The sequence below is a fragment of the Vitis riparia genome, chromosome 9, assembly GCF_004353265.1.
Source record: "Vitis riparia cultivar Riparia Gloire de Montpellier isolate 1030 chromosome 9, EGFV_Vit.rip_1.0, whole genome shotgun sequence".
NCBI classification, from domain to species: domain Eukaryota; kingdom Viridiplantae; phylum Streptophyta; class Magnoliopsida; order Vitales; family Vitaceae; genus Vitis; species Vitis riparia.
In genome coordinates this window covers 16,252,119-16,271,395 of record NC_048439.1, presented here as the reverse complement: position 1 = coordinate 16,271,395, position 19,277 = coordinate 16,252,119, and the positions used below count along the sequence as shown (strand labels likewise).

At 31.9% G+C, this 19,277-nt stretch overlaps 2 protein-coding genes across 3 annotated transcripts; one reads left to right on the top strand and one right to left on the bottom strand.

Moving 5' to 3' along the window:
* Positions 1 to 4,251: 4,251 nt before the first annotated feature.
* LOC117922080 (probable GMP synthase [glutamine-hydrolyzing]) lies at positions 4,252 to 9,498 on the top strand. 2 transcript variants are annotated; one of them, XM_034840095.1, is made up of 6 exons: positions 4,252 to 4,894; positions 7,739 to 7,796; positions 7,969 to 8,052; positions 8,179 to 8,320; positions 8,888 to 9,279; positions 9,375 to 9,498. In XM_034840095.1, exons 1-5 carry the CDS (start codon positions 4,441 to 4,443, stop codon positions 9,248 to 9,250), a joined length of 1,101 nt encoding a protein of 366 aa, XP_034695986.1. In that variant the 5' UTR covers positions 4,252 to 4,440; the 3' UTR covers positions 9,251 to 9,279; positions 9,375 to 9,498. The 2 variants fall into 2 exon arrangements, with proteins under 2 accessions (XP_034695986.1, XP_034695985.1); XM_034840094.1 differs by having other exon boundaries at positions 4,253 to 4,894; positions 8,888 to 9,498.
* Positions 9,499 to 9,869: 371 nt separating this feature from the next.
* LOC117922082 (probable WRKY transcription factor 40) lies at positions 9,870 to 11,945 on the bottom strand. The gene is made up of 5 exons (XM_034840096.1): positions 11,772 to 11,945; positions 11,594 to 11,659; positions 11,011 to 11,331; positions 10,791 to 10,907; positions 9,870 to 10,657 (listed from the first exon to the last, which is right to left on the bottom strand). Exons 1-5 carry the CDS (start codon positions 11,850 to 11,852, stop codon positions 10,310 to 10,312), a joined length of 933 nt encoding a protein of 310 aa, XP_034695987.1. The 5' UTR covers positions 11,853 to 11,945; the 3' UTR covers positions 9,870 to 10,309.
* Between the last annotated feature and the right edge of the window lie 7,332 nt (positions 11,946 to 19,277).

The following is a 19,277-nucleotide window of genomic DNA, read 5'->3' as shown; positions in this document are numbered from 1 at the left end:
TCTTTTCTCCATATCTACTCACACACCTAAAATAACTTACATGTAAATTTTTGTAACTCTAAACATTAAATTCTCATCCATATGACATCTAGACAGATAATGAATAACAGAAACTCCCAGTAGACAAACTAACAATGTCATATATAATTTTCATGTTGGGTAACGAGGAAGCAATGCTGCCTCAACCTAAACATCACGGTTTCTTCATTGAAAGAAGCTCTGAAGGAGATGACAAAGGATGCTACACAGAAAATAAAGTTCCTCTGACAATTCCTGAAGCTAGATAGACAATTTGTGCAGTAAGGCATGGTTGAAATACATACTAAAAACATGGAGCTGACAGTTACAGAAATAAGAAAGGCTAGATCCGATCTCAACAAGAAATAATAAGAACCCAAATGAACTTATAAATCCATTACATTCGTACCTAGGAAAGCTCCTCTCAACTCAGGCCACCTCTCTTTGTTTTCACTGCTAGCCTCTCTCGCAAATTGTGGCTGTGAAAGAAGATGAAAGAATATGGGTTTTTGGAGTTAGGGTTTGGTTCAAGAGAGAAGAAGGGATTTGGGGGTTTGGTTCAAGACAGAATAAGGGATTTCGAGGTGAATCTCACTATCCATTTTGTTATATTTTAGTAAATATTTTTTAAAAAATCAATCCACGTTGAGTGTCTAGTTGGACGGTGACATGTAAATGAGCCATGTCATTGGCTTAAGTGGACAAATGATTTAGACCTTGCTTATGTGGCTTTTCCAAGCAACTGATCCAACTAGGAGAGCTGTTAAAGTGTAGGAGGGTATTTTTGGAAGGGCCTCAACATCATTATTACAATGTATGAAAGGTCATTTATTTTTCCCAAAATCCACTAAATTTGAAAAGTAAAAAAGCAAAGTTTCTAAAAGGCAAAATTTTGCCCTTTGGTGTATGGTTACATAAATTTCCCTAAAATTAAATAAAAAATATTTTAATTTATTTTTTATATTCACTTTTTTCAATATTTGTAAAATAACATGTAACTTTATTTTTCATAAAAATAAAATATAAAAATTTATGAAAAAAATGTTTATTTATGAATTAAATTTATTTTAATATAACTAATTTTAAAATAAAAATAAAAATAATTAAACTAAGAGGGAGAGAACTATGCCTTCATATTGGGTAACCTACATACAATAAAATGATAGTACATTGATCAAGAATTATCATCATGTAATAATCAATGATAAAAGTGAGTTATGTTCATTCATATCTTATGCTTGTTACCTCCCACATTTAGCTAAGAATTAGTAAAATCTTGTATGGTTATTGTTAGTGTAAGGATTTTCCTAAGTATATTTTGATGATAATAAAATAAGGTTAAGCATACTAACTTGTTTAAATTAAATAAAGTTTCAAGTTTTATTGTTAAAATTAAAAGAAAACTCAAGATCACTTAGAAGATATTCAATTGTCACGAAGAGATGGATCCTTGAAGACTTAGAACGTTTAAAAACTAATGTAAGATGAATCTCATGGGTGTACTTAGGATATAAAAATAAAAATAAAATAAAATAAAATTATGCACTTCCAATGCATTCATTCATACCTTGTTTTCAAATGATTAAGTTATTGGAAGATTAGAACTAAGTTTAAAAGCATTTTGGGCTAGTTTTACCAAACTAGTCAAGGGTACACTAAATTGATTGAACCAGTTGGGGAACTAGTTCAACCGATTAAGCCTTCTTGGTTGAGGATTGGTTAAGCTTGCTTAAAAATATTCCTTTTCTTTCAATAGCTAGTGTCTAATAAATTGAGATCTAGTCAAGGCTAAATCTCACCAACAACCACCTGCAGAGTATTAAATGTCCGAACATCTACTCAATTGGTCAAACTGAAGCTCAATCAGTCAAGAGCTTTTTGCCCAATTTTGGGTGTTTGAGTGGCTTTTCTATAAATTGGAGAGCTCCTATGCATTTATTAAGAAAAGAAAACATATATTTATATGCTTACCATTCACTTTCTCTCATTCAAAGTTCTCTACTCAAGTGCATTAAGTCTTTCACTAGCAAATCGTTTAGTGCACCTTTTCATATCATCCTAACTATTTTATTTGTATTAAGCCTTACTTATGCTAGGGTTGAGTGTAATAAAATCCCTTTTTCTTTGCTTAAAGTTGAGTGGTTGAGACTTCAAGTTGGTGAAGAATTTGAAGGGAGTGTAGTACCCATTGGACCATGAATTCAAGTGTATAAGATTGAATGTTTGGTTTGAAGCCTTGATTAGTGGAAGTCTCACTTAGAAAGGAAATTAAAGAGAGTGAATGTAGGAGGGATTGTCAAACCACTATAAAGTGTTTGCACTTCTCCCTTTATCCTTTACTTATTTGCTTTAATTGTTTCTTTTTATTGTTTAATTGAACCATTTTTGTAAAGTTTTTAACCACTAAATTCACCCCTCCTCCCTCTTGGATATTTTCCTTTAATTAATCAACCTCGTTTCATAGATATATCCATATCTTTTGAGGCTCTAAACCTAAGGATGTCAGCTTCCATTCATTAGGATATAATCGTCTAAGGATGATCAATCCCAATAAGAATTTGACAAAAAGCCTAATATCAAAGATAATAATTCTCATGTTGATGTTGTATGTCACACCCCTAAGTCTAACCTATAAAGACTCCAATTATCGTCCATGTATGATCCATACTAGATCTTATCAATTACCCATCCTACCTCATTTTTCAATTCATATGGAAGTTCATTAGTTAAAGATGAAAGAGCATTGGAGCAGTATGTATAAAAAGCATGTTGAGAGATGTAAAGTCATTATATCTATAAGGCACCATGATATGTGAGATATATGTCGTCTATGGACACATATATGATATATGCTGATGGAAAAAGGGGCACTATAGTGGTTATTGCATGATATGAGGATTTGTCGAGAATTCAAATGACATTGTAGTCATGGATTGTGCATGTGGTTGACTGATTATATATCAAGTTGTCTAATAATGTGTGCTTATTTGATTGTTATACTCAATATTATTTACATTGAATGTTACTCGTATGATGAAAATCTTTTTCTATTTTAGATTGACTAACTTAAAACCTTCATTATATTATCATTCACTAGGTTATACTCACTTTGTAGTTTCCTAAATTTTTCAGATGAAAATCTAGTTGAACTAGTATCGAGCAAGTTTTGGAGAACAAACAACAAAGGATATAGTCATTGTTCCTTTTTTTTTTTTGCTTCTTTTTGGATAAAGTATCCACATGGAGCCTCTCCTTATGTTTGTACAACGTTTGTAAGAGGTCCCTAAGGCTGCTTTTTGTATACTCAAAACATTATATCTCGAAAGAGTAATGAATATGTAATTCCTTTAATATGCTTCTTTGACATATTCTGTCTAATTACAAGGTAATTTTCTTTAGTAGGATAGTATCTTTGTCTCAATATTTAGACTTAAGAATAAACACTATTTTGAGTGGATAACACCTATAAGGATGCATCGTCACATAAACACACACAAACATTTCACATAAAATTTTATGAAATGGTATATATGATTATCATGAGTTTTGCATCAAGTTCCAATATTTTTTTTTTAATAAAATCATTTATTTAATATTTGAGCATACTTTAGGGATGACATTATTGAAAAAGAGAGTATGATTTGGAAGTCAAATTGAGATATGGATGAAAATACAAGGATTATATCTGTATTTTCCCAAAAACAAGTATAGTACCTTTTTTAAAATAATAAAAAATTATATTAAACTTGTATCTTCAAGAAATAAGTTTAGAACAATTTTTATTTTTTTTATTTTTTACAAAAGTTAAACACTCCTGTTCTTTTTTCTCAAAGACGAAGAAGTTCCTCGTGTTGTCACAAACATGTGACATGCATTTTAAAAAAATAATTTAGAGCATGTTTAGTAGTTATTTTAGAAAATGTTTCTTAACCTTTTTAAGAGTGCGTTTGCATCAAAAATTAGAAACACTTTTAAAAATTACTATCAAATACACTCTTATTTGAAGCGGTGTTTTTGTCTACATGGGTGGGTAGACCCGTGGTTAAATGAGCATTCAACTTTGTGCATATAACGTAATTTTCATCTAAATGAGCAAGAATCCCACAAGGGTTGGGAATTTCACATCCCATTTTTATTAAAAATAAAATATCACCTAAAAAAAAAAACAAAAGGGGAAAATGAGCCAGTGCCTTTTGTCGCGCGCTTCTAATGATATTTGGTTCATTGCATTGGCATTCAGCTGAGCAGTGTTTGGCAGTGACAAATTTCAAAATCTCCATCTCCATTACTCTCAAGCCAAAAGCCACAGGCCACAAGCCACAATTTTCACATGCATATTTTTTGTTGAGCCCTGATCTCCTACTTCGCCCTAACCCACCCAATGCTGCACCTCTCTCCCTGATCAACCCCTCTATACCTTCAATGTCCGGACCCCCTCGACTCCGGCCCCTCAGTGTTACTGCCGACTCCGAGCTTCGGCCGGTTCTGGTTCCCGCCGTCAACAATGTCCGCCCAATCGATTCTCGAAAACCCTCCGTCAAACCTCACAGTAAAGCAGAGAAAGCGCCTCATGTTAAAGCCAACGATGAGAAGGTGAAACTGCCAATATCCCTTGTTGATTCCTCTCCTCCTTCCCCTCCAGTATTGGATCATCGACCTCTGCTACGGTCCGATTTGCCTCTAAATTTGTCGTGCTCGTCGTCAGAATCGTCGAGCAGTCGAGCGTCGTCTCGTCGGAGTAGCACTCCGATTCGGAGGAAGCATTTTAGTCCGAAGGCGGACAAGGTTGAGAAGACCGGTGGTCATCCATCGGTAGCATCGGATAATTGTGCTTTGCAGGCGAAGAGGAGGTGTGCTTGGGTAACGCCCAACACTGGTATGTTTGTGTTTGTGCATTTTCCATTGCTTAAACGCATAAAAACTGTATAATTTTCTGTTGATTTTGTTGTTGTTAGTTTCTACTTGGAGAGTAAAGGAAAGAAAGTAAGACTGGCTAGAAATGTGGAAAAGCAAGTCAACTAATACAGTTAGCTTTAGTGGGTTAAGTTCAGGTTTTAGTCCCTCGCATCCTAAATAATGAGAGATTTAATATTTTTCTCAGCATTCAAACAGAAGACATATACTGTTTTGAACTAAATACGAAGAAATAAATACTGCATTCTCCTGTTTGCATCTGTAACTTCTTAAATTTGAAGTTCTTTAACTTCCAACAGCTTTTCATGCTCATTCTGAAACCTAATTGATGATCTTCTCTGTTCAATCTTCCTCTACTTCACTTTCCTTGTGTTGTGATTTAGCTTAGTTAGGATAATATTTTTTTTTTTTTTTTTAGGTTTTAATATATTGTTGTTTCTGTTGAGCTTGAATATGGCTAAGTGTTTTTGTGGGTTGATAAATAAGAGGATTGTATTAATATTTCTAAAAAGACTAATTGGTGCACCTTTTAATATATTTTGCATTTTGCTTATCAAAAAAATATTTCTAAGAAGAGTGCAGGCCATACAAGAAACAAACCAAGAAAATGAAAATGTTATCATGTGTCATAACAAAATAGGCAATAGGTGTCAAGCTTCCAAGTAAAAGCTGAGATTAAATTCTGAGGAAACTCCATAATCACCCACTAATCAGCTTGGAAAGAAGTAAATTCTTGGCTTTTCAGTGAAAAGTTCTTTGTGGAACTGGGCAAAATATCTTTTGACAGGGTACTCTAAAGTGAGATAAATGAAACAATTAACTATTGTATAAAAATATATAGAAACATTTATCAAATACATTAGTGTTTCTTCCAGGTCAACCATTAATTGGCAAGGGGCCCATCCTTAACAAATGGTATTTCCATAGTTAAGCCCTTGTATTTTAATTGAAAAACCAGTCACCATAATTTCAATCATTATCCTTTTAGAGTGGTCTCAGCAGGTTTTGGAGTTAGACAATCCCTTATTTTTTGAAATTTTGGGTGTCCTTAATGGAGACTAGCCTCCCTATTGTAGGTCTTGTTTCTCCTTTCTGCAGCCTGGTTGGGTTTTGTTTGTATACTGCCTGTATACATAGGGTACACCCTCTGTATACATAGGGTTAACCCCCTGTTTTTAAGCGTTTATTAATTCAATCTGCCTTTGTCTATCAAAAAAAACAAAAAAAAAATCATTATCCAAGCTAGACCACTATCAAGACTAATTGGTGAAGCAAATGACACTAGAGTCTAGATGATCCTCATCCACCCCATTGAATCAGTGGGATATTTTACTAATATTTGATTGAAATTAATACCTTTGTGTTTAAATTTTTCTTGTATCAACGGGTTGATTTGATCTTGATTTTACATTCATATCATAGAACACTAAGTCATCCTTGTTGGTTTTAAATGCTTGTTATCTGTTACTTATCAAAAAAAGTAAAAATGCTTGTTATATGTTGATATTGTCCCAAGATTTATGTAATAGGAACTAGAAATGCGGTCAAGATTTACCAATCCAAAAAAAAAAATTGCGGTCAAGATCTGTGACAATGTTGTAAGCCTTCTCTGCTTGAATGTTCCTCCCACTGAATGCTTTACTAGGTTGTTCTGATATTGTGGCTAATGCGGTGACCAGTTCAGCCACCTTAGAGGTTTCTGGTGTCAAAACAAGCATATCAATGAGTTATATAGAAATTTAAAATCCTAAAAGGTTTCAATATATGCATGCCATTACACAACACCCATTATCCATGGCAATTCTAATGCCACAACGAGAGCCGCACTTGCAATTCCAAACCATGCTAGATGGATACAGTCAGAACTTGCTAAGGACCACATATCCACATAGCAAGCACTAGGAGATGACACCTTTGATGTTCTTTTGTTCTGCAGAAGATAATAAGAATTTATTCTCAATGAGACCATATTCCAAGCTAAGACTTTTACTCATGAGGGCAGTTTAAGTTCCCAAATCAAAGTAACAAGAAGGGCAAGATCCAACAGCCTCTAGAAATAAGAACTTCAAAGAAGGATTTTCCAGAGCATTTACCATCCAGCTCCAACTGCCAGATCCTCTTTTCCTGAAAAGAATAGGAGAAATACTTGTCCTGGACCCAAAAGCATGAGGCAAACTCCCCAACTTCAATATCTACAAGGCTGCATACAAAGCTGGAATTCCAAGTGGATGCCAAAGGTGACCATTCAGAAAGAGGGAAGATGGAGGCTCTGGAAAATAAATGAACTGGTAAAAAAATTTAGAGAAAAGGAATTTGAGAAAGTACTGTCACTCTCATGGTTGTGCGTGACACTAAACCATATTGACCAAAACATCTTTACTTGTTCGCCATTACAGTAACAGGACACTCTGATCAGTAACTCACCAGAGTACAATGAACAGTTCTGCTGGAGTAACTCACTACATTCTTGGAGTAGAAGTCAGAAGGTTGCCTTGGAGGCTTACAGCATTGCATCTTTGCCATCTTGGGTTTATCAATGCCAATCAAGATCTGGACACTTTGCTATGACTTGAGTGAGCGACAGCATGATGTTTTTTTGGAGTCATTTGCCTCCTTCCCCTTGTGTGTGTGTGTGTGTGTGTGGTTTAATGATCTTGAACAGTTCCAGGAAAAGCTTTTCTATGCACATCTTGTTTTCCACTTTCACCAAGTTGAGGAGCTGTTCATCAATTTGATTGTGTATACTACAATTTCCTTGCCATCATTTCTGAATTCTATTTGCTAACTAGTTTTTCTGTGTACAAAGATCCATGTTATGCTGCTTTTCATGATGAAGAATGGGGAGTTCCAGTCCATGATGACAAGTATGTAAACCTCAAAACTAAAATTTCACAAGCCATGGATGTGTGTGTTTATGTATTTGTGTATTTTTACTATTATTATTGTTATTATTAGTATTATTATTTAATTTTTATCTCAAGTCAAAACTCCATTATGTGTTCCTTAGTATGCCTGATTATTTTTGACGACATGCAGGAGACATTTTGAGCTGCTCGTCCTATCAGGTGCTTTGGCTGAACTTACATGGCCTGCCATCCTCCAAAAAAGGCATATATTTAGGTATTGGTGACCTGTGGTGCTTTTGATACTTTTTCAAGAATTTAAATGAATCTGATGCATCAGTTGGTTACTCCTGATCAATATGAATTAGTTTGGCTGATTAGGGTGACAAATATCCACATGTAGGGAAGTTTTTCTGGAGTTTGATCCAATTGCTGTCTCAAAATTAAATGAGAAGAAAATAGTGACACCAGGGAGTCCTGCTACTTCTCTAGTATCGGATCTGAAGCTGCGATCTGTCATTGAAAATGCACGTCAAATCTGCAAGGTTCTCTTCCTTTCTATTTGTAGCTTGTTAATCCTTGTTGACTACAATGTATTCTTTTAAGGTTTTGTGCATCAATTACCATCTGTTTCATGAAGAAAACTCTGGGCAAGAATCTAGGCTAGAATGTAGATCAGTTTGGTAATATTCTCCAATGAACTTCTGCTATAAATGTAGATGATTCTGGTTTTTATTTCACTTGTCCAAATTACATTGGTTGGGTGATTGCTATCATTATAACATCAATTGACCATCTGTAATACTTTTGTGGTGTAAGCAGTAAGCACAAGTGAATAAAATAAATATGTGACGATTCAAGGTTTGATTGCCTTGTTAAACTTTAAGCTGATTGGATGCTTGTAAGCATCTACAAAAAAATTAGTCTATTCTTCTTGTACAACATTTTGAAAGGATATTCTTGTACAACATTTTTGGGTCTGAAAAAACTTTTTCCACCCCACGAACCTCAAAATGTCCTACCTGCCTGCCAAAGAAATAAAATGAAAAAGCAACATAAAACTGATGTTATTGTTATGACTGATGCAAACTGCACTTTTGTTGATCATGCAGATAATAGGGGAGTTTGGTTCCTTTGACCAGTACATATGGGGCTTTGTAAACCATAAGCCTATGGTTGGTAGGTTTCGCTATCCCCGCCAAGTTCCAGTCAAGACAGCAAAAGCAGATGTGATAAGCAAAGACCTGGTGAGAAGAGGCTTCAGGAGTGTCGGACCGACAGTCATCTACGCGTTCATGCAGGTTGCTGGAATAACAAATGACCATCTCACCAGTTGCTTCAGATTCCAAGAGTGTGTAGATGCATGGGAAAACAGGGATGGCCTCAACATTAGGGTCCAAGGGAAACAACCTGAGAACATAAATGACCTGGGACTAGCAAGAGCAATGGGTGACTTGAATTTATCGTCAAAATAGTTATTGTTTGAATGGTTTCCAGCTTCCAGGTATCCAGTTTGGTGATGGTGGGGGAAAGTAGTATGTATAAAATGTTTATGAATTATTTTGTTGTGTGGATCACAATATAGAATTTGGCATGCAGGAAGATGAAGAAGGTGCTTGATAAAGTTTCTGAGATTGATGTTGGTCACCTGTGTACAGTGAAAATGTGAATGGGCAAATCTTTATTTAGCTACCACATGAGTAGAATGGTGTTGTTTTTGTTAGCCATCACTGTGTGGTTGCGTGGTTGGTGTTTTTGTTTAGGGCCAAAAGAAAAGAGAAGGTAATAATATTTCTCAACAATACCAACAACATTCGGACTTTCCTTATCTTAAATAATCACTCAGAGGCTGCAGCAAGACTATCTCCATCTCTAAGAATTTTATAATATATTTGTGTTGAAGGATGTTAATAGAGTCAAATTTGGGGCATGTGAAATCCACTTGCAATCAAATACCTGGGGCTTTCGCTACAGTTGAATCCAAATTTGTGGTCAACTTTTGATTGAAGAGGTCAGCTTACGCCATTGCTGAAAAAGCTGCAATCATTTTACAAATTGAAAAACTTTAGGGAATGAAAAAGATCATGCATTTGATGAGAGCAAATTTTAGTCAAACTTATTGGACAATGACAATGAATTCAACCGGATGGTTCATGATAAGAGTTTATCATAAATCTTAATATAGAGTATGAGAAACTTGGACTCGCATCGATAAAACTTTATGTAAAAATCTAAGTAAAACAGTAGAATAGTTACAACGTCTTGGCCTGTCTCCATGTCCATATGCCCTAAACCTGAAACCTAATTTGTTGCAGGTTTTCAATCCAAACCTAATCCTAATTTTCCTATGCTCTAAAGTTTTCAACCCAAGCCGCCCCTTTAGGCTTGGGTGGGTCAGTCAGATTCGATATGTTCAACTTGGAAACTGCTGAATTCAACTGTCATAACATTGGACTTGGGCTGCAAGTGCTTCGAACCTTTTTCTTCCCCGTCTTCCATCTCTATATTTACATACACTTTGAAGCTTCTGAAAGTCACCATTTTTCAGTTTGATTATGGTGGAGAATTCTTCCTGAAATGGCGGCTGCAAGTGCAGCCTTGAAGCTTGGATCTTTGGTCAATGAAGAGGCCATCTGTTCCACCAAGAAGTGATGAAGTTCAGGGGACTTTGAAGCCTTGGCATCAGAATTAGACTTGGGCTTTGTGAGGTCAAGAGTAATGGCAGGTCCTGATGAGCTGAGTGAGGATGCACAGGGGACTGAACCGAGGTTCACGGATCGGTTTGCTCCTGATGTGGGCTCAATTCGACCATGGTGTGGATGGTTATGCTCGCCTTCGTAGGTTGCTACCAATATAGATTGATCTTCAACACTTCTTTGCACCTGAAGAAAGGAAACAAATTGCACAAAACAGCTTAGAATGCTAAGCAAAACTCAATGGACAATTTCAATCCGGACCTTGACACAAGTTCCTAAAAAGACGAATCACAGGTGGGATTGTCAAGTTTAGGCTCACCTTCTTCTTGACAGGGCAGCTAGGAGCAAAAGAGCATTTGAAGTAGGCTCTCGGAGAGGGGTTGTCTCTGGTGACCTTTTGGCCATATTTCCTCCACTGGTATCCATCCTTCACCACCTGTAAAACATAAAGAAATTGCTCGATCGATCATTCACCATCCGGATGGTGTTCACAGAATAATCCACCAAAGTCGCCAATTATTTGTGGGTTTTGGACTTACAAGGCTGGTATCTGATGCATCGGTTCGCGTATAGACCCTTGAGATTTTGGCCTTAATAGTCTCCTCCCTTGGTTTCTTGAATGAATCTTCATCGCTTGAGCTGCTCTCTGAGTTCCCAACGACTCCATTGTTGTTACTGTTATTATTGCTGCTCTCTGCCTTCCTTTTTCTTGATGGAGATTCCCTCTTGGGGTTCTTGCTGATATACTCCATCACATGGCTTCTCAAAGCGTTGTAATTCTCACACATCACTGTTAGCATTTCCGTTAGCTTCCTGTTTTCTGCGTTCACTTGGTTCAATTTCTCCACAAGAACACCTGTCTGTGTACATGAAAACGGGGAATACAGCTTCAGAAACCACCCCAATAACAATTATCTGAACAACTTCTTTTCTTTTCTTCCTCCATAATCTACGATTTGATTCAATTTTCCCAAGCATGTATACATATTCGGGTTTTGAAGGAATTCATCAAAACATCATCTTATAAAGGAAGAATATCATAAAAAGTCTTAACAAAATGCTTCTTTGAAGCCAGCTGCTACATATATATTCGAGATTCAAAGTCCTCCATAGACTACTCACCTCTTCTTCTTTCAATGAGACGACCTTCAACCCCAACCCTGTAAAATCATCCTGCACCTCCTTCTTCTGCAACCAAAAGAAAAGAAAAAAGAAAAAAGAATAAGAACTCCAAATCTAGCACATATGTAATCATCCCAACAACACCATCTACCCCTACAAGACTAATATTTTCACGTACCGGAGTATCATCGAAAAGCCGAAGAGGATTAGCATTAAGATCCAATGAAGTGGCCATCCAATTAGAACTATCCATAGCCATCAAACTCAGCTAAAAGAATCTACACGAGTTGCAGCCTAGAACTTGAATATTACCTCTGAAAGGCAGCCAAGAAGTTGTCTTGAGTTTGCAGTTTCCATCGGATTATTTATATAGCAAGTAGAGAGATCGTTTATTTGCTTGTGGGCTAGGGGAAGCGCAAATGAAAAAAGAAAGATGTCGGTTGTGGCATGAAAATGAAGTCAAAGTCAAGCCCACCACCGCAAAAGCAAAGAAAATGAATGAATTCATTTCAATTTGGGTAGAGAGAAGTCGTAAATTGACCCAATCCTATCTTTGGTGTCTTCGATTTTTCCAACTCTACTTTATGAGTGGTGTCCGTTTGCTTGGCACGTTTTCATCCCTGAGGCAAACGCATTTTCCACGTTAGTGTGATATGTAAGATAATTTGGCTTGTGGGGGCATTGAAAAGGTGCACATTTTTAACATAGTGAAGAGCCAGCTTTGAGGCGGGTCGTCAGCCACGCTCTACACACTCACTCCAGACCAGAAGAGGACAAGAGACGAATGGATTAGAACGGTGCGTGGGTGCGTGTTTGGATGGAGTGGAGTGGTTGACAACTTGGAAGTTGGTATTCGTGGGTGGGCGTGTGTCAAGTGTGAACACAAGTTGGTTCAATGGATCTCATCTCTTAGCTACTGTTTATTTTACTCCGTAATACATACACGTGCTATACTCCATTAGTCTATCTAATACTGCCAAGGAATTTATTGATCAAGGTTCCATTCAGTGTTTCCTGTATCACCGTAGCACCGACCAACTTTGACCAACTTTTTCCATTTATATTTTCTTATTAATGTTCTAAAATTTTATCACAATTTTCTTATGTCAAATAATGGTTTAAATAAAAAATTTAAAAGCGTGATATTTTTTTTATTATAAAATAATGTTTATATTTTATATCTTTTATGAAAAAATTAATAAAATATTTTTTGTATTTTTTTAAAGTGTGTTTCCATACATTTATATGAAAAAAATATCACAAAATAAGTATTGATGCACGACCCATTTTTCAATTAGCTTCATTCAAACGAACAACGAGCGTATCTGCAATAAAATATGTTCAAATAATACACGTTTATAAAATACAAATTTCAAACAACTATATAAAATAATTAGTATTTCATACTTTTGTTTTTTTTAATAGAAAATATACCTTTCATCGGACAAATACTATCTTTTAATTATATAGGTACTACCTTTGATCACCTTATGTACTATCTTTGACCAATAAGTACATACAATTTGAATTATTTTTAGAAAGTTTTCATTTTATAATTGGTTTTACATAAGCGTTTGGAAACATTTTTTTTTTTTTTTATGGTATGAACACAGATAAAAAAGTGTGAAAATACAATTTTTTTTTTCAAAAGTACTACATTTGCTCATTTTGATAGTACCTTTTAATGATATATGTACTACATTTAATTTAACCACTTTACATACTTTTTTTGATCGATAAATGTATGAACTTGAATTATTTTTAAAGAGTTATTATTTTGTCATTATTTTCCTGTGAATGTGTGAAAACTTTTTTTTTTTTCTATTAATGTTCTAAAATTTTATCACAATTTTCTTATATCAAATAATGATTTAAATAAAAAATTTAAAAGCGTGATATTTTTTTATTATAAAATAATGTTTATATTTTATATATTTTATGAAAAAAAATTAAATAAAACATTTTTCCTATTTTTTTTAAAGTGTGTTTTCATACATTTATATGAAAAAATACCACAAAATAAGTATTGATGCACGACTCATAATATCCTTTTCGGTTAGCTTCATTCAAACGAACAACGAGTGTATCTGCAATAAAATATGTTCAAATAATACACGTTTATAAAATACAAATTTCAAACAACTATATAAAATAATTAGTATTTCATACTTTTGTTTTTTTTTAATAAAAAACATACCTTTCATCAGACAAATACTACCTTTTAATTATATAGGTACTGCCTTTGATCACCTTACGTACTATCTTTGACCATAAGTGCATACAATTTGAATTATTTTTAGAGAGTTTCCATTTTATAATTGTTTTTACATAAGTGTTTGGAAACATTTTTTTTTTTTTTTATGGTATGAACACAAAGATCAAAAAGTGCGTGAAAATACTTTATTTATTTATTTATTTACCAAAAGAACTACATTTGATCATTTTGGTACTACATGTTAATGATATATGTACTATATTTAATCATTTTACATACTTTTTTGACCGACAAATGTATGAAACTTGAATTATTTTTAAAGAGTTATTATTTTGTCATTATTTTCCTGTGAATGTGTGGAAACTTTTTTTTTTCTATGGTATGAAAGCAAATGTTTTGGTATGCATCAACGTATATAGCAAGTCCACATATGGAATTTAGACTTTTCAGCATCTACTTTGAGAGAAACATGAAAATAACTTTTAGGTTTTATTCTATGAAGGGCAAAAAAGGAAAAGAAGAAAAAAAGGGAATAGGAAAAGAATGACCGTGAGGATAGAGCATGAATTTTAGTTGTTTAAAAGGTGGTTTTGAGGATTGGAGTAATTTCTTTCAACATAGAAGACTTGACATTTTGTATGTAGTCTTCCATGCTGAATCAATAAGAAATCAACTTAGATTATCATTATTAATAGTTTAAGTATATTTAATATGATACAAAAAAATATTTTTAATAAATGAAAAGATGAAATTAATATAAGGTTACGTTTGGTACATGAGAATGAACATTTCATTCATTATCGTGTTTGGATAACTCAAAAGGCGATGAGAATGAAATAAAAAATGATTTCAAAGGAAACAAAATCTCACTTATAAGTGAGATTTTAATTATCTCTAATAGGAGGTATTTTAATTCCCTAGTGGAAGTTATTTTTAAAAGCACTTTTCAAAAATTAAAAAACAAAAAATGTTACATATAATTTTTTGTTTTGATTTTGGAATTATCAAATTCATTCTTATTCAAAGAGATATAGGAATGGAAAAAAAATATTCATTCTCATTTCTTATTCCCATGTGCCAAACATGGTCTAAGAGTAATTAACTTTACAAATATTAACTTTACAAAAGAAATAGTTTATATAAAGTAAAAGAAATTAGTTTTTAATTTCTTCTCAATAACCTTTTTTCTTAAAGAAGGATTTATCCCATAAGTTGACTTGTTGACAAATAGTCCAGGTTTAGATTGAGATTTTCATAATTTGATTAGTTGAGGTTGGTGAGTGTTTCAAACTTTGCTTTTGGTTATAATGTGTATTACTTTTGTTTTATAATAGAGGTCATAGTATTAGAGTCAAGGGAGAAGGCTCAAATTTGGGTTTTTTTTTTTTCAAAAAAACTCGATTACTACCAAGCTAAATGATATATCATCCAAATTATAGTGAGCAAATTTCATAACAAGTTCAATCTATCCTCACGAGCCCTCTCAAACTAAGTTTTCGATGAGCGACCTAATTTGATTTTAATTAAGTTCAACGCTATAAATTTTCTATTGTGATGAAACCAAATCACTCTCTTAGATCGTGACATCATCGTTCTTATCATCTTTTAAATGAAAAAAAAAATATCAACTTATTATGCTTATTAAACCACCTCACTATTCTTTTAATTGGTCAGTGTTAGCTCTTTAAAGGTATAAACAATCACTAACTACCTAAACGGAGGAGGAAAAAAATGTTCGTAGAGCATGCACAAACTTTGTTTGAATAACACAATCATGGTAGAAATGATTGAGAAGGTAGAAATTTTAATTTGAGAAGGCTTCACACTTGTTGAGTGTTACAATGCCAATAAAAAAAATTGATATTTTTATCAAGTTTTCACCAAAGATATCTTCACCATATTTAAAAACAAATTGGTTGTTCATATTCATTTTCGTTTAACTCGAGGAAGTTTATGAAGGGAAATAACCAAAGAAATACATCGTTACAATAGAAAATAATCTACGAGAGCTCATATGAAAATGAAAATAATGAAAGAGATGCATATAATTAAGAATGAAACAACAATAAAATAATAAGAATATTTGATTGCCTTATTTTAGAGAATAAATTTTACTTTCCTTAATTTTAGGATATTCATTGTTATTTTTTACATTTGTCATTGTACATTTTTATATAATTTTTTTTAAAATAATAAAAAATAAAATATTGTCGTTGTCAAATTATTAAACTTTTCAATATTGCTGATAGTATTTTGAAATTGTAATTTTCTAAATTGGTTTTTTGTCAAATTATCAAACTTTTCAATATTGTCGGTAGTATTTTGGAATTGTGATTTTCCAAAATTTTCTTTTTTTTGTTAAATTATCAAACTTTTCAATATTCCTGGTAGTATTTTGAAATTGCAATTTTCCAAATTGGTCTTTTGTCAAATTATCAAACTTTTCAATTTTGCCAGTAGTATTTTGACGTTACAATTTTCTAAATTGGTTTTTATTTTTGAAAATAAAATTATTTAATTTAAAACAATTTTTTTTTTTAAGTTCTAGATTTTTTTTCTAAAAGTCTTCTTAAAAGCATATCATCTAGAACTTTATTTTCTAGTTTAAAAGATTTTAATTTGGGTGAAAATAAAATTATAAAATTCTTTTAATAATATAAAAAAAACTTAAAAGGTATTTATAATTTAGAACATTTAATAGTCAAAATTTCCGACTCCGTCTTATAACAATAGTAATTTTCTTAAATCGTTGTAGTGGAGAAAAGTAAAGAATAAATATGATGAGCATTCCACGTGCGCTGACCCAAAGGGAAAGAAATCTCGAACTAAAGACTGCTTTAGCATGGTCATTCCTCACCTACTCATAAAAAAATTATTATTATTATTATTTAGAATATTTTTGTCAAAGACTCCGGCTAATAGGGGTTTATTTGTAAATTTTATAAAATAAGTTTTTATATAATAATTTATTTTTAATTATTATTTTTATATTTATTTCCTTATTTTTTCAAAATAACTCAAAAAAAAAAATAATTGTTTTAAAAACAATTAACAAACAAGCCCTCAATCCCCACTTATTTAAAATTGAAAAAAAAAAACCCTAATTTAAGAAAATAATCTAATTTTTTAAAATTCCTTTCTATAAAAATGATTTAACACGTGTACAAAAAGGTTAATAAGATATTTTTGTTAAAAAAAAATTATATTCTAGACAAAGATTATTTTTTTGAAATAAGAATTTTTGATCATTTTTAATTAAATAACACTTATTGTTTTTCATATTTTTAGTTAAATATAATATTTATATAAAATAAAATGCATAGTAATAAATAAAAGCGTATTCATCATTCAAGGGTATATGAGTTTCTTTAGTAAACATTTTCGAAAATAGTCATGATGTTTTATAAAACAAAAATTTGTTTAGATACTTAGAATATTTTTAATTTATTTTTAATATTTTTAAAAATCATTTTTATATTAAGTGTTTGATTTTTAATAATTTTATATATTTATATAATTATTTTTTAAAAAATAAGTAAAAATAGTAAAAATATTTTTTAAAAATATCGTTTTTATGTTCTTAGAATAAAAAATAGAAAACAGTTTTTAATTAAAAACCATTAACATAGTAACGTATATTTCTCTTAACTTTAACTTTAGGGACACGCTGCCGACATCAAATGATTTTGAAATACGAAACGTGAGTATTTTTCTAATAAATAGAAGGGACAACAAGGATACGAAAGAGTGATCCACCTTGACTTATCAAGTCAAATAGAAATTGTATTTATTTTTTAAAATAATAATAATAATAATAATAATAAATATTATATTTATTAAATTCAACGTCACCGCCATGAGGTCATTGTCATCATCACATGTTTAATATAAAAATTCAAAAACAAGAAAAGAAAAGTAGAAGCCACAAAAAGTCAAACACCCAATCCGAGAATACCGTCAAGACTGAAAGATGGACCCGTGAAGGCTTGACCAGTGAACGCCCAAGTGGAAGTTGGGTTCAATGAATGTGTCCATGTCGCTCCGTTTTCATTCATGAATCCAACCACCCTCTCTCCACGTCCATTTAATCTCACATATACAATTCCAATTGGTTTAGAAAAGACTCACGCTTTACGATTCAAATTCTTTGGTCTTACTTCTCCCCCAATTTTTCCTTCCTTGGAGTCCAGGAATTTGGTGTGATGTGGGTGGTTATCAAATAATTCAAGATTGATCATCTTTTGAATTATGAGGCTTTTGAGATTTTGACTTTTGTAAGATCCATACGTACAAAATAATTTTATAATACAACTTTCATTAACAAATATATATAATATGATAAGAGTTTTTATTTTTATTAAATAGAAAAACTTAAAATATTTTATTTTTATTATTCAATTAAAAATAAATTATTTATATTAACGAATATAACTAAATTAAACTTATTATTGACTAACATGTATATATAAATTTTTATTAAAAGAGTTTTCTAAAATTATTTTTTCATCAAATATTTATTTTTTAAAGAACTTGAAAAGATATTTTAATATGATGATAATGAATTTTCAAAAAAATTACTTTTTTAAGTCAAAATTGATCCACAAATTTCTTTTAAGTTGCAAAACCTTTTTTTTTTTTTTTTTTTTTTTTTTGTAAAATATACAAAATTGTTTTGAAATTCGTTTTCAATACACCATGTTCAAGTTGTAATTTTATTTGCCATGTGGATAGACATATTAGCCAACATAACAAGGGAAATAAATTTTTTTATGGACTTGGATTTGATTTTGATGATTATAACTAGGTGTTTGTTTTTTGACTAATCGAAAAAATCAAAATATTTGATTTTTTACATTCGATAAAAAATAATATATTAATATAAACTAATATAACTAAAGTCAACTAAAGTCAACCTAATAAGTTTATTTTAATTATATTGATTAAAAAAACTAAAAAAAAATTAAAAACATAAAGCAAATGTGTTTTTTTTTTTTTTTTTTTTTTTTTAATTTTTTATGAAATATTTGAAATTAAAATTTCACTGCGATATCATGTTTCAAAAAGGCAGAGCAATGGTTAAACAATATTTGGATGGTCAAATTTTCTGCAACGCTAAAATCTGACTTGTTTTCTATGTCTTAAAAAAATGATTTAATTGAATATACACCATACCCTCTATACTACATGGAAACTAAAGGTTAGTCTTTCAAAAAAATAGCTTTATTTACAAGGGTTTTATTTAATCATTTGTCGGCAATTTAAGTTGACTTCACTTTGAGAAAGCATGCTATTTGTCGTTATTCTCAGATACTCGTTCCCGGGTCCAACGAATCTAAACATTAAAATTGCAATTTCAATTACAATCTTCTAAGTTTAATATAACCAAGGCTATATGAATTACGGGGAATAATTCCAATATTAAATTTTTTTTAAAATGAAAAATAATTAAATAAATATAATATTTTTGTT